The 15,158-nt window shown below is 43.3% G+C and overlaps 2 protein-coding genes across 2 annotated transcripts; both read left to right on the top strand.

The window, feature by feature from the left end:
* Window positions 1–274: 274 nt before the first annotated feature.
* On the top strand, window positions 275–5,477 carry LOC105937762 (gastrula zinc finger protein XlCGF7.1). Its single transcript, XM_012879253.3, has 2 exons — window positions 275–808; window positions 2,082–5,477. Exon 2 carries the CDS (start codon window positions 2,775–2,777, stop codon window positions 3,654–3,656), a length of 882 nt encoding a protein of 293 aa, XP_012734707.2. The 5' UTR covers window positions 275–808; window positions 2,082–2,774; the 3' UTR covers window positions 3,657–5,477.
* LOC105937760 (zinc finger protein 345) lies at window positions 4,321–14,622 on the top strand. Its single transcript, XM_036145878.1, has 4 exons — window positions 4,321–4,330; window positions 6,666–7,031; window positions 7,157–7,163; window positions 10,707–14,622. The coding sequence occupies exons 1-4, from the start codon at window positions 4,321–4,323 to the stop codon at window positions 12,685–12,687; spliced, it is 2,364 nt and encodes a 787-aa protein (XP_036001771.1). The 3' UTR covers window positions 12,688–14,622.
* The last annotated feature ends 536 nt before the right edge of the window (window positions 14,623–15,158 follow it).

Raw genomic sequence — 15,158 nt, 5'->3', positions numbered from 1 at the left:
AAATTTCATACAATTACAGTCATTTGAATATTAAGGGTGGGTGGGGGTTAAAATATGTTTTGAATTAGTTGATAAGTATCGATATGAATCAATGTTTTCTATTTTATTGATATTCATTTTTAGTTGAAATGTACTTCAGAAATTGGTTTGCGTGCATTTGTGTAGAATGTTATTTTGTCTAAATGTACTATTGATCTGTTGTGCGTTTAAGATAAAGTTCTGCAAAAAAAAAAAAAAAAAACAGTGTGGACTCCTCCAGTCCAGCAGAGGTCGCTGTTTCCTCTGTCCGCCCCTCGTTCTCTAAAAAGGAAGCGACTTCCAAAGGATGCAAAAAAAATAGTGTTTACATGCTCCGAGCCTCTCTGTTGTTGTGGCGGCTCTGAGCGCTGAAACTGCGGCACAATGAGCTCCGTGCAGCTGCTGCGGATGTCGGTACACGAGCGGATCAGCGCCGCCGCCGAGGACGTCCTACGGCATCTGGACAGCGGGAGGAAAGCGGCCAAACTCCGGGCGCACGGCGCTCTGATAGCCGCGCGACTCGCCGCTGCGGCGGAGGAAATCTTCGGTCTGTTTCAGGAAACTTTGGCGGAGTACGAGGAGAGGCTGCGGCGGTCGGAGCAGGAGATCTGCCGCCAGAGGAGGCAGCTGGACGTCCTGCTGAATCCTCAGATCATAGCGCACACACCTGAACAATCGCTGCTATTTAGAGGCGCTGCGGCACCTGCGGCCAGCGACTACCCGTCCGCTTCCGGTCCGCTTCACAATAAAAGCCCCGCAGATCAGAGTGAAGAGGAAGCTGAAGACGCAGGTGTGTTGATGTGTGCAGCATTGCTAAAATAAAAATGAGTCAAAATATAGAAACTGTTATGATCATGAGTGAGACACACATTTGTATCTCTAACTTGATATGTAAATTATTCATAAACATATATTGTCCCGTGTTAGACTTGATATCGATGTGATCCAATTTTTTGGGGGATTTGCCTTTGATTTTAAATATTGAAATTAATAATCTTTTGGGGGGATGTTTAGCACCGCAAACTAATCATTTGGATTCCACAAAAGGTTTGTTGAACTGGGTTTTATTTGAAGTCCATTTACCTTTTCAGTCTAGATAAGCACATTTCATTCAAAGGCAACTCACAGTCCTTGGTTATAGAATTTAATTGAAATAAACTCGATGCCTTAAACTTCAAAAGATGAAATAAGACACTTAAAAACGTTTTTTTTTCCCCACCAAGAGGAAACAGTGGCAAATAGAAATTGTTTAAAACCTTGTTTTAAAGGATGGAAGCAGCCTTGGGGTGATACTGGAAGCTTATTGCTTACTTTTGGAGCATAAAACCGAAGGTTGCTTTCGCATGTTTTATTTTTGACTCTTGGAATGGTGAGTAGGTTTGATTCAGATGATCTTAAAAGGTCTTAATGTTTTATAATACTAAAGAAGATCCGATGTAGTTAGGGCTAACTAAGTATACTAAATTTCTAAAGCTAAGGACTGCCCTGTCTCTTTGTTGTGTTGCTATTTTATGTCTTTTATTTATTAAAATTAGGATTAATGAAGCTCCTAAGATAGAACGAACTGCTTTCATCAGCGAGCAGTCATGTATATCACTAAGCTGATTAATTCTTCCAGCATTGTTCTGTGATGCTTTAATTTTGTTTACATGAGTAGAAAACGCCATCGTGATGGGAGGAACTGTGCACTCTGCCAACCAGTGCGCTGAACTGGAGCACATAGTCAGTCTTGACGTAAAACAGTTAAAACTGAGGAACGCAAATTAGCTTTTAGTGTCTTGCTGCCATCAAGGTTGAGATTAACTCTATCTTTGTTAAAAGAAAAGTACCCACGATTTCAAAATAGGTTAAAATGACCAATAAAACATAAATCCTGAGTTTCACAGATAAATTACAGTCATGATGGAAGCGGAGGATTCTGCTAAAAAACACCAGAGCCACGTCCTGAAGTGGCAATCGGCCCAGAAATAAAAACACTTCCTTCACACGTTTTTAAAAAGTTTCTTAAAATCCTCGTTGGTGTTCTTTTTTTCTGATTCTAATCACATCAAACTTGTTTTCAGACCTGAAGATTGTGACCCTTGACGACTCGGACGTCCCGCCCCAGTTGGACCCACCTTCCTGCCCTTCATCGCCGCGCTCTTCTTCACCGTCCAGCAACGCGCCGGTCTCTGGGGACACCGATGAGGACGACGACTGGATGGAGAGCCAGTCTCCCAGATCCGCAGGCAGAAGGAGAAGGGGACGGCCTTTTGACTCAGTGGGGAAAAAGAGGAGAGGTCGGCCCCCCGTGGGATCTGTGGGGAAACTGGAAAGAAGTCCCACTCTTGGTTCTGTTGGGAAAAAGAAGCGAGGGCGGCCTGTTGGATCTTTGGGGAAGAAGAAGAGAGAACTTCTGGATCTCGAACCTTTAGGGCGTTGGGAAAAAACGAAAGCGCACTCCTCCCACGGAGCGTTTCAGCTGCTACGTCTGCGCGCGCCTTTGTCCCGGGAAAGGCTTCCTGCTGCAGCACGCCCTCAGGGTCTGCGGCGGGAATGCGGACCGGCGCTGCGGCTTCTGCGGCGAGCACTCAGACTCCGCCGACAGCCTCGCGGCTCACCTGCAGGCTCACCAGCAGAACACCAAGACGTGCTCCGTCTGCGGGAAAACGTTCTCCTCCATCAGGGCGCAGGAGCTGCACTTCCGCATCCACACCGGGGAGAAGCCGCACGCCTGTCCCGAATGCGGCAAACGGTTCAGGCAGAAGAGCAACCTGATGTCTCACACGCTGGTTCACGCTGCCGAGAAGCCCTTCAAGTGTAAGCAGTGCCCCCGCGCCTTCTGCCACATGACCTCGCTGGAGCGCCACATGGAGGAGCACAACCAAGAGCCCGTCCTCTCCTGCGGCCTTTGCAGTCAGGAGTTCAGCAAGCGGAAAGACCTGCGGAAGCACACGGCCACCGTCCATCAGGACACGGTTCCTAAAGCGAATAAAGGCCGCACCTCGGTGCTGTCCAACTGCAAGGTGTGCGGGGAAGCCTTTGACCGGAAGCTGCTGCTGGTTCGACACGCGGGGACTCACGTTCAGGACCAGAACTGCTGCTGCGGCGTCTGCGGAAACCAGTGCGACTCCATCGACGGCCTCGTCGCTCACCTGCGCTTCCATCGGGTCGCAGCCAGGACCTGCGAGACCTGCGGCAAGTCCTTCCCGGGCCGATCGGCGCTGCTGATGCACCTGCGGATCCACACCGGGGAGAAGCCCTTCGCCTGCAGCTTCTGCGAAAAGGCCTTCAACCAGATCGGCAACCTGAAAATGCACCTGAAGATCCACACGGGCGAGCGGGCCTTCTCCTGCAGCATCTGCGGGAAGGGCTTCACCCAGAAGAACAGCCTGGACACCCACATCCGCTTCCACAACAAGGAGAGGCGGTTCCTCTGCCAGGTGTGCGGGAAAGGCTTCATGCAGGACGTGGACCTGAAGAGACACATCCTCATCCACACCGGAGAGAAGCCGTACGAGTGCAGGGTCTGTGGGAAGAGCTTTCAGGCCCGGCGGTCGCTCAACGGTCACGTCAAAGTGCACAAAGCCAGCGGGAACGTGGACGAGGCAGAGGATCAGAGGACGGACAGCTTTTTACCTGGAAGCCTCCAGCTGTAGATTAAGAGAAAACCCTTTCTCCGTCAAGGTTGTTTTTTTTTTCCTCCACCATTTCCTCCAGGGCTGAACGTGGATTTGTTCTCGCCGTTCATCAGTTCTGTCTGTTTCCGCCATCATGTTGCTGGTTTAGGGGATGAAAGAAACGTGTGATCAGGAGCTGAAGGCGGGATTAAATGGGGCCTAGTCACGTGACAAACATTGTCCGGTTAAATTATCATGCCCTGTTGGTAGGGCTGGGCGATATGGACCACGAACAATATCTCAATAATTTTAGGCTTAGTGCCCATGTACGACATTTATCTTGATATGTTTTTCTTTTCTTAAAGTAATTATTAAGATGGGCATCTGTGAATCAAAGCTTTATCCCACATGTCTCACAGACAAATTTTTAAACAAACAGTTGTAGATAAATATGAGAAACAGCTGAAAAATAACCTACTGGAATACATTAAAGTATAATTATAACGCAACATAGATACAAAACCTATAGTCTCATATCTCCTTTGAAAAAAGTCTTGATATTTTTAAAATCTCAATATACTGCCCAGCCCTACTTGTTGGCATGTTATATTATATTTCTGTGTTTTATACCTTGTTTTTTTTCTCTCTATTTGTTTGTAAACAAAACTTTTTTTTTTGAGTACATTTACAACAACAAGACCACATGACCGGAGGTACGATTTTGCGCACAATGAGTAAACAAGGAGAAGCAATGGAGCCGGGCGAGTCAGACTCTCTCTGACACTTGAGTCTTGCTCAAGGACACTATTGAGGAAGTCAGTGGGGGTTTGAACCGGCAGACCCGCCTGTTACAGGATAAACTCCCTTGGTCCTGCACCACTGTCACCCAAAGTTCCACGGTACTGCCAGCAGATGGCGCAACAATGTTTATGTCCTCAGATCACGCCCAGCGCAAAGTTCTTTTCAGGCTCAAGAAGGACTGAATAAACACTAAATCTTGGCATATAGACGAATTAAAGGAGCAATAAGTGAAATATCATTTTAGATAAAACTGAAAAATGTTTTTTGAAGAACTAAAGATATTTTTTTTGGATGGACTATGGTTAAATGTTGCACTATTCCTCTGTATTGTTCTCCAATCTTTTAAAATAAAATACCAAAATCTTGTTTTGGTCCACAGACAGATCTCAAGCTTCACCTAGTGGTGAAAAATCACTTATTGCTCCTCTAATTTTTTGTTTTTGTTTTCTTTTTATGGTCAAGATACGTGACAAGGCCCCCTTTAAGCAGAACAACAACCAACGAGGTTCATTTGAGCACTATTGTTGCATTCCATTTGCCTCAGAAAACGAAAAACAGGAGCTGGGAACGAAAGCAACAGTGTTCCAGTTAACACAGCCGGGATTCCAGAATAAAAAAATAAAAAGTTTAGGATTCCAATTTGGCGATATCCAGGAAAGCTGTGGCTTTGTCGTTTGTGCCTCTTATAATCGTCCTTTAAAGCTGTACTTTCCACATGCACACAAAACTCGTAATTTGTTCATATCAGAGTTGCAGCCGCTACGTGTATCATTGATTTTAGATGAGCTCTTACAACTGTGTCTTGTAAAATAACAATATTTTATCACAGCTTATTGTTGTTAATGGGAGGAGCTGCCATAGTGGATCCAACAATCAGGCGTAAAAAAATTCTCAGACTTCCTGAAGGTGTTGCAGTTTGATTTTTCCGATCGGAGGCTGGGATTTCCGAGTTCTGACTGCAAGTGGAATGCAACATTAGTTCAAAACTCCTGAGGTACTTAATGTTTCCACCTGGAAAATTTAGGACAAGAATAAATCGTTGGATTAGGAAAAGACTAATAAAAGCGTGTCTTTTGTCCTGCTTCTGTTTTTGTTGAAATCCTCCATGTTTGCAAAGCATGAGGGGAACGCAGAGAATCAGGATTTTCTTGGACGAAAGTGTCTTTGTGGTCTGATCTGCTGATCTGGATATCTAAATATGATCTAAATGATCTAAATATTTTTTTCTGAACACAAACATATAAAAATGCTGCAGGTTATTTAATGGAGCTAGTAGTGAGGGAACAAAATCCCCATTTGATCCCAATTTATGCATTACAGCAAATCCCACTAGCCTTTACCTGATTACCATTAAACAGACACGTTCATTAAAGAACACGTTGTTGAAGTGCATTCACAGACCGAAAGCAGTGGCAGGTTTAGTTTTGATGTGATTAATGAATAGGGGATAAAACAGATATTTTTTGCGCAATTGCCAACCAGGAACGCTCTGAATAAAACATTTGTCAATTTCAATCTCTGTCTGAATGAGACGAAAAGGTTTTCCATAATAATGATGTCAGCGCCAATCTTCTTGAAGTAAAGCTTCACAGTCATTCACATCGGATGTCGCCTTTTAATGATGCCCAACTGGCCAAATGTCGGCGATTTACAGTTTGAATGCACATCACCTGCAATACTATAGAAATATACAGATTCCAGTTGATAACAATTGTCCCCAAATAGTCCCCAGGGTTTCACAGATTAAAGCTGCGACAATAATTTCTATTTAAGATAGTCTGCAGCCCTCGTACTTTCTATACCAGCAAAGTTTTATGATCTGCTCAGACTACTGTAAGGAAATGTTTATGTGCACATTATAAAACAAACTCTATACTTAGATCGTAAGATTAATAATAAAATGCTTAGATGGATTTGAATCTCTGTGAACTTGCTGGTGTGTTTCAGTTTATTGTCTTGCTCTGCAACCTGCTTGGAGTTAAAAGTCATACACTGATTCAGGTTGGTTGGGCTTGTTATTTTACGATCTGTAACATTTGACTTAGTTAAATAAAATAAAATAAAAATAACAAAAGAAGGGGGGGGGGTAAATACTTTCTCCAAAGCACTGTATTTCTCTTTCACTGTAGTGGTCGTTGAATTAAAATAGAAACCACAGCGAGCATTGGACATGTTTAGCTCCCCCGTTCCTGCAGGGGGCGCTGCTCCTTTCTGTGACCGTCGATCCTTCCTGTCGGTGACCCGGAGTAATCAAGATAATCCCGAATATTTTCCTTCCTGCTGTCCGGTGGACAGGGCTCTGTCCCGGGATGTCTCCGACGCTGTCCCCTCACAGCTGCGGGCTCCGGCCCCTGGCCGACTCGGTGTCGGAGCTGCTCTCCACAGTCGGTGAGGAGGTCCTGGGTGCCCTGGAGATCCGGGGCAGGTCGTCCAGAGGTCTGGGCCGCTTGGTGCAGCTGCTGCGGCCGCTTCTCACGGACGGTATGGCGGCGGCCGCCCAGCGGATTGTCGCGCTGCTGGAGCGGGAGGTGGAGGTGTACCGGCGGCAGCTGGAGCGGCAGAGCCGGCTGTTGGAGGCCGTACTGAGCCCGGTGGTCCGGCTGAGACGGACAGGTGAGACGCTGGAGTGACGTCATAGACCGCTTGTTGCTCGGCAACCAGAAACCAATCAAAACTAAGCTCCTGATTACTTAGTCTGGTCGGTTTGTTTATGAATCGATTTTTAAAAAATTAGCGAGTTAGTTTGTTGCACACTGACCAGAAAAAGGAACAAAATTATATTTGAGACATTTTATGAAAGAAGGTGGTACCGTTTTAGGGCAATTGTTTTAATAAATACGTTCTCATAAAACTGTTTTACCCACTGAATCATAAGAAACATTAAATATTCAAATTAGATTGTTGATAATTCAGGTCAATTTATAATCTATCTATCTGATGAAAAGCACTCGGTCTGGTTTATTAATAAATAATAAATACAATGTTTTTTTAAATACCGAAATATTTCAAAAAGCTGCCACTTTATCAGAAATCAAGTAGGCCTATGTAAAATAGGAAATACAGTATTTTGTTTAAGGTTATTCTGAAATTCAAAATTTTAAAAGCCTATTGAAAGACTTCAATGCAACTAATGTTTTCTCAGGAATCCGTTGTTCTTACTCCTGTTTGGCCATCTTAAAATAAAGACAGATGCGGATGCACTTTTGTTCAGTTTGTAGATTAATTTACAGCATTGTTGTTGTTTTTTTGAGAGGAGCTCATCAACTTGCTCAGTAGCAGAATTTATGTCTAAATTTAAGGTTTAAAATTTCTTTAAAAAGATTGAAGCCTCTCAATAAGGTTTTTTGTGCAATGGTTAAATCGAGGTGATGCCATTTAGATCTCACCCTAAATAACATTAAATGCCTTATTTAATGTTTCAGATTTCAGCAGCAGGAATTGCTGCACATTTTTTATCTATTGTTTTTATTCAATTAATTTGTTTATGTATTTTATTTCTTTTATTTAAATATGCCCATGATAGGCTTTAGCTACAGTGTTTCTCTCCCATACTGTTACCCAAGAACCATAATTAAATTGGATTGAAAGAATAGCATCTGTTATCTAAATATTGGTGAAACCAGATATTTGCATTCCCTCTATAAAAACACACATTTTCTTCTCGTGTCTGACATTAAATAAGACTAAACCTTTGCTGTTTTAAGTGAGTTAAGAGTACCAAAGTATTCTTTCTCTCCCAAAGATTAAGGTCTTTTGATATGAAATGTGTGCGTGTCGACCCCTGGCACAAAAGCAGGAGACTTTGAGTGTTATTATCCGCAGTGAAACAGGTTCTGAACTGGCGCTGGCTGAAGGCAAGGCAAGTTTATTTATAAAGCACTTATAAGTAACGACAATTCAAAGGCCACTCTGAAAGGAGCAAAACTCTAAAAGCAAAAACCAACAGCTTAGAGCTTTTTTTGGGGGGAGACATTTTCTGAAGTCTGCTGAGCTCATCGTTACATCTGCAGGGAAAAGAGGAAGGCTTGCAGTCCTAACTTTGAAGCGAGGGCCAGCCTTGTGTTGTTGCCGGAGGGACTGGTGCACTTCACAGAATAGATAAGGAGGAATGAGCAAAAACTCCAGTAATCTGCCGTGAGAAGTTTGGGGACAAATACTCAAAACATTGTAGTGTGAGGGAAATTACGTCAAATGCTAAGGACATGTATGTAAACCAATTAAAATAAAACTCATTTAGTTAATCCTAAGAAAATGTGAAATCTTTAGTCTTACTCGATGTCGCAGTGAAAAGAAAAAGGGGTTATTTGTCTTTTTATGCATCGAAGGAAGATATCTGATTTCAACTGTTTGCTTTTCTTCTCATCATTCAGGTTTTCTGAGAAATCTGTTAGCCTACCGCTTTAACGAGGCTAAAAATATGCCCAGATCGGAGGATACCATCAGTACTTTATTTGGTTCTGATCAGTGGAGTATTTAGACCAATATAAGGGAATCAGAATTACACTTATAATTTTTTATGTTACAAATAAAATCGACTTATTTGCACAACCAAAAACCCTCTGCAGCATTCCTCTCTTGTCTCGATTGAGGCAAAAAAAGAAAAAGTATTGCTGATTCCTGGCTGATAGCAGTTTCCTGTTTTCTTCGAGGTCTAAGTCCAAGAGTCCAACGATCTTTCTAGGAACTATAATTCACACAGGCTTAAAAGAGTAGACTTTATTTTAATCCAGCAATTAAATCAAGTTAATATAAAATGTACAACAACAACAACAGAAAATGAGCTGCAGTGTACTTTCTTGAGGTAGTATTTCTGAATCCAGCAGAAAATGAAGGAACTAAAGGATAATCTCCTTTTATGAGTCTCTAACACAATCAGGCATAAACAGGTTTTCTGCATTTAATGAACAAAGCAAAACAACAAGTTATTTTTGTAAATATAGTTTCAGGTAATACACATATGTGTTCTCTGTTTTGATGTCATCAGCAAGTACACAAATACAACTTTTACTGTCATTTTGTTTTGATATAAACTGACAGCATATGCACTTGTATTAAGTTAGATACACTTTTTATCCAGTGTCATTCACAGATGCTGTGCTGGAAAACTTGAAAGGCCTTTACAGGGTCTTGCAAAAGTATTTACACCCCTTGAACCTTTTTTTTTTTTTTTTTTTACAGACGTCAGTGAGTTTTTATTAGGATTTTATGTGAGAGACCCACACAAAGTAAAGAATGAATGGAAAATCATATATTATAAAAAAAAATTTTAGGTAATTGTAACAAAAATCTTATGGTTGGCCTTTTTTTTTGTCTCCAGCTGCATTGAACATCTAGAGATTGGAACTGTTGCCCATTCTCCTTTATGAAACATATCGAACCCAGTCAGACTGGATCCAAAGCGTCTGTCTTGCTACAGACTGTCAATTGGATTTGGGTCTAGACTTTGACTAGGCCATTCTAACTCATAAATACTCTCTGATTTAAACCATTCCATTGAAGCTCCAGCTGTATGTTTAGGGTTGCTTTTGCCACCTGTTGTTTCTTCCAGCACTAACCAACTAACACTGACTGGCTTCCCTGTCCCTGCTAACAGTGGCGCCTCTAGAAATATTTCGTAGGGGTGGCCAGATGGGGCCACTTAAACTTTTGGGGTGGCACACTGAAACTAAAAGCCATAATTTTAGGATTTTATTCTACTGTTGTAGTAAAGCTGCCTGTAGAAAACTATCTTAAAGACTTAAGTAAACGCCTACTAACATCTTTTGGTTTATTGTTTGATTTTTAATGTTACTAATGATCTAATATGCATAGACCAATAACATTTTGAGTTGAACAACAATTACTTTTTGTGTAATTATATTAGGAATAATGTGTACATTTATTAATTTATTGGTGCATGGCCCCCTTGCCACCCCCTGGTGTCGCCACTGCCTGCTAAACAAAACGTCGCAACAGCATTTTGCTGTCAATAGAGTGATAGGCGGTGTTAGCTTCTGACATTTTGCATGAAAAGTACATTTTTGGAGCTCTGCAGCTTCTCCAGAGTTACCATTGGACTCCTGGCCGGTTCTTGGATTAAAATACTCCTTGCGTCCATATTCTTGACAAACTCTCCAGATTTTTATTGCTGAAAAATACTGAAATCTCTTTAGCGTTTTCCTTCGACTCCAGAATGATGCGTCACATTAAATCAAGTTAGATTTTATAGAGCAACAAAATGCGAAACAATTTAAGTATTTGTATGAACTAAACACCTTTTTTTATTTTTCTCCGTCAGTCTCCATTGAGCTCCTCTGCCATCCAGACAACCCCAAACAAGGAAGGCCTCCCTTTGCCATCAGCTCAAGCCAGTTCTGCCTCCTCAGACATTTCTGCTTCTGATGGCGATGAAGAACGGATCGACATCGAAAACTCCGACAAGACAGGAAGAGACGGAGCAGATGAAGCGGGCCAGGCTGCCTCTTCCGATAAACCCGCGTCTAATCGCTGTGTAATCTGTGGGAAAACCTTCCGTCACAAAGGAAATCTCGTGAGACACGTTGAAACGCACGGCCCAGAAAATCTCTGCGGTGTCTGCGGGAAACGCCTCCACGCTTCAGAAGACTTATCAGACCACCTCGGTTCCCACAGGGGAAGCGCTGGCACGGGCATGACCTGCCAGGTCTGCGGGAAGCCGTTTCAGAACATGGAGACGCACCTACGGAGCCACACTGGGGTCAAACCTTATAGCTGCGACGTCTGCAGCAAGAGCTTCCCACGAGCCGCGGCGCTGAAGAGGCACAAGGAGATTCACAGCCGACGGAAGCCCAGCACCTGCCAGATCTGTGGGACGGCGTTTGCTGAGAAGCAGCTGCTTCTGGAGCACCTGAAGACGCATGAAGATCGCAGCGAAGGGGATGATTTAGGAGAGGATGAGGATCCAGAGACGGTTAAAGAGAAAGTGAACACAGAAGTGACCCTCAGTGGGCCTCATTCCTCGCTCTGCTGCAGAGTCTGTGGAGATTACTTTCACAGCCGAGGCTTCTTAACCAAACACGCAGAGGCACACAGCAGCGCCTCCAGATGTGTGTGCGGAGTTTGTGGGGAGCAGCTGGACTCATCGGACAGTCTACAGACTCACCTGCAGTCTCACAGGGAGACCGGTGGGATGTGCGGCGTCTGCGGGAAACGTTTCCAGAACATGGAGACGCACATGCGGATCCACACGGGGTTGAAGCCGCACCGTTGCCCCGTCTGTGGCAAACGCTTCCCCAGACCCGGAGCTCTGAGGCGACACCGGAAGATCCACAGCGCCAAGAGTCCACGCGATCACGGGAGACAAGACGGCGAGTCTCAAGAGAATGCAGTGGGTCAAAACGCCAAGATGTCAGCGCATCCATCGTCCTGCTGCAAAGTCTGTGGGGAGACTTTTCAGAGCAAAGGGAATCTAAGGAAACATGTCAAGAGCCACCTTTCAGAGTCTGTCTGTGGAGTCTGCGGTGAGCGTCTGCTGCCGTCTGAGACGCTGGCCGACCACCTGCAGGGCCACAAGGAAAAAGGTAAGGTTTGCCACATCTGTGGCAACACCTTCCAAAACATCGAAACTCATATGAGGAGCCATACGGGCATCAAGCCGTACCCCTGTCCAATCTGCGGGAAGTCCTTCCCGCGACCCGGCGCTCTGCGACGACACAAGAGGATCCACAGTGGCGAGCGGCCCTACATCTGCGAGTTCTGCGGGAAGACGTTCACTGAGAGCTCCTCTCTGACGGCCCACATCAGGAACCACAACGCCGACCGACCCGTCAGCCGCGTCTCCTGTGAGACCTGCGGGAAAAGTCTCGCCTCGGTCCAGGTCCTAGAGGTTCACAGGAGGATTCACACGGGGGAGAAGCCGTTCCCCTGCCGCATCTGTGGGAAAGCGTTCAGGCAGGTGGGAGGGCTAAACTCCCACATGCTGACGCACACTGGAGAGAAACCGTTCAGCTGCAGCCTCTGCAGCAAAAGCTTCAGCACCAAAGGATACCTAGAGATCCACATCCGCTTCCACAAGAAGGAACGGGCCTTTGGGTGCCACTTGTGCTGGAAGGCCTTCGTCACCAAGAACGACCTGAAGAAACACCTGCTGACCCACACCGGAGAGAAGCCCTACGGCTGCCAGGTCTGCGGGAAAAGCTACCAGGAGAAACGCTCCCGAGACGTCCACATGAAGGTGCACCAGCTGGTCCAGGACAGCAGGGAGCCAATCAGAAGGCAGGAGGGTCTCCAGCCAGGCTTCATCCAACTGTAGAGAACAAGGGGTCTCATTTATAAAACTTTGCATGGAATCCATACTAAAAGTGGATGTAGAAGAAGGAGAAAATGGCGTATGCAAAAATTAATTCTTCTTTATAAAACTATGTGTACTCACACCAGCACACAGTTTCCCTTTATAGATCACAGCTGTACCTGAATGTTTGTGTGCCTGGTCCCGCCTCAGGTGCTGCCCTCTACACGCCTCAATTTAACCACAAATGGTCTATACAAAGCACCTCATGAATGTTATTGTGGATTAAAAATGGGTCAGCTGATCTTTTTTTGTTAACTGGCAACCACAGAGAAAAAGCAAAGAAATGTGAAAATGATGAGTTTATTAAATGTGTAAATCAGAGGGGAAAGCGCATATAGGTAAGGTGATTTATTTGTCATTATACATACAGGGACAGCAATTTCCCTCTGGGATTATTAAAGTATGTCTGATTCTGTCTGATACATGCAATGAAAGTTCATAATGGAGGGTTAGCCTGAGCCGCTGCGACTGAGCGCGCCGCCACTAATGGCCGACCTGACCAGCAGGTCTTTAGCGGTAGGGGAAACCGGAGGAAATCTACGCAGACACAAGGAGAACATGCAGACTCCACACAGAAAGGCCCCAGCCAAGCCTGCAACTCAAACCCGAGGATCTTCTTGCTGTGAGGCAAGAGTGCTAGCCACTGCGCCACCGTGCTACTTTTTTTTTTTTTTGGACATATGTTGTCGACATTAAAATAACTTGTTAAAAAGTTAACTTGATATGATGGATGACAGCCTCACACTGTGCTCCTAATTCTAGCTTTCATTAAAGATCATTTTATTTAAGATTGAAGTTGGGATATGGACATTTTTATTTATTTGAAAGTCCTTACATATACTTAAGTGTTACCAGAGCAAGCATGAATAAAACTGCGGTATTGAATGCTTGTCAAGTCAAACTATGATTGAAGTCTGATGTGGAGTGAAACTGAACATCTGAGAGAAACCATTATGCAGTCTGGCTGCAGTTCACCACTTTACCATCCACGCCGCCATTATCCCCTGTCTCCAAGTTTAGCGGATGCATTCTTATGGGTCAGACTTGCTATGAGGACCGCACATTTTTCCATAAAGTTTTTTTAAATTTTTTATTTATCCCAACTTTGCGTGGAAAGTGACGTTTCCGGGCCCCATTTTGTGTGTACACCGCAAGCTTTATAAATGAGACCCCAGATCAGTTAAATGTAGTGTTATAAACTGGCGAACAGGAATATTGTGAGAGAAGGGACTTTATTTGTCTAAAAGTGAACAATCAAAGAAGATTGAGAGAACTGAAGATCGAGGCTACCAAAAAAGACACATTTTTAACCTTTAAAAGGTCTTATTCTTCAGATTATTCCTTCTTACAGAAAAACAAAAAGAGCATTTATTATAGTTAGCATTAACCAGAAAAAAATAAAATAAACAAAATTCAGAGGAATTACTTTTCCTAATTTGTTGAAATATTTTCTGAATATTTAAAAAAATATATTTCAATTTTAGCATCTTTAAGAAAAATTATGTTTTATGACTTTAACTCATGACAGACAAACCTGAATTTGATATTTTTACTATTCTTTTGCTTTCTAAAAAAAAATCCAGAATATCTTGAAGGTTTTCAAGTGTTATTAAATTAAGTTATATGGTCTTTATTTACAAAGATCTGTTGTAATTTAGATGTTTTTACCCAAAAGACAACACTAAACGAGTTCACTTTTTGCAGTTCCAAGTTTTTATTGTTTTATTTTGATGTATTTTTTTATTATTTTTTTTGATATTGATGTATTTTAGTAGCTGTTAGAATACCACTTTCTTGGTTAAAAAAAGTATATATTGAGTGTATTTATAAAAATAAAATTGGAGATTTGTTGAAGGATATGCCTGTTATTTAGATTTAGTAAAGAGCTGTGCTGAACTCTTGAATGTTGTCCTAATTTCTACATATTTGGCAGCTTTTGGCAACTTTTTCGCTCATTTTGTCACAAGACCTTTATCTTAAGAAAACCACATGAGAAATATTTACTTAATGTGACAACTTTCCTTGGTGTCTGTAAAAACAAAGAAATAAGAAATGGTCTGCATAGTTTGCACGGTACTGTGTAAGACACATGAACACATAATTTACACACTGGTGCAATGTTTCTGCATACACATGACAAACAATGTACTTCTCTTTTTGCCATTTTAATTGCTAATAAGATATTACGTGATGCGTGAACATAAAGAAACCCCCAGTCGATCGAGGCAGATGATCGTTCACACTGAGCCTGGTTCTGCTGGAGGTTTTCCTTCCCGTTAAAGGGGAGTTTTCCTCTCCACTGTCGCTACATGCATGCTCAGTATGAGGGATTGCTGCAAAGTGCCGGTGACTGTCCACTGTGACCACATGCTTATCCAAAGTGAACGCTGCCAATCAATGACTCGATGCAATCTGGGTTTCTTCAGAATAAA

The sequence above is a fragment of the Fundulus heteroclitus genome, chromosome 13, assembly GCF_011125445.2.
Source record: "Fundulus heteroclitus isolate FHET01 chromosome 13, MU-UCD_Fhet_4.1, whole genome shotgun sequence".
NCBI classification, from domain to species: domain Eukaryota; kingdom Metazoa; phylum Chordata; class Actinopteri; order Cyprinodontiformes; family Fundulidae; genus Fundulus; species Fundulus heteroclitus.
The sequence above is the reverse complement of the archived record's forward strand: the minus strand, read 5'-3'. Positions and strand labels throughout refer to the sequence as shown.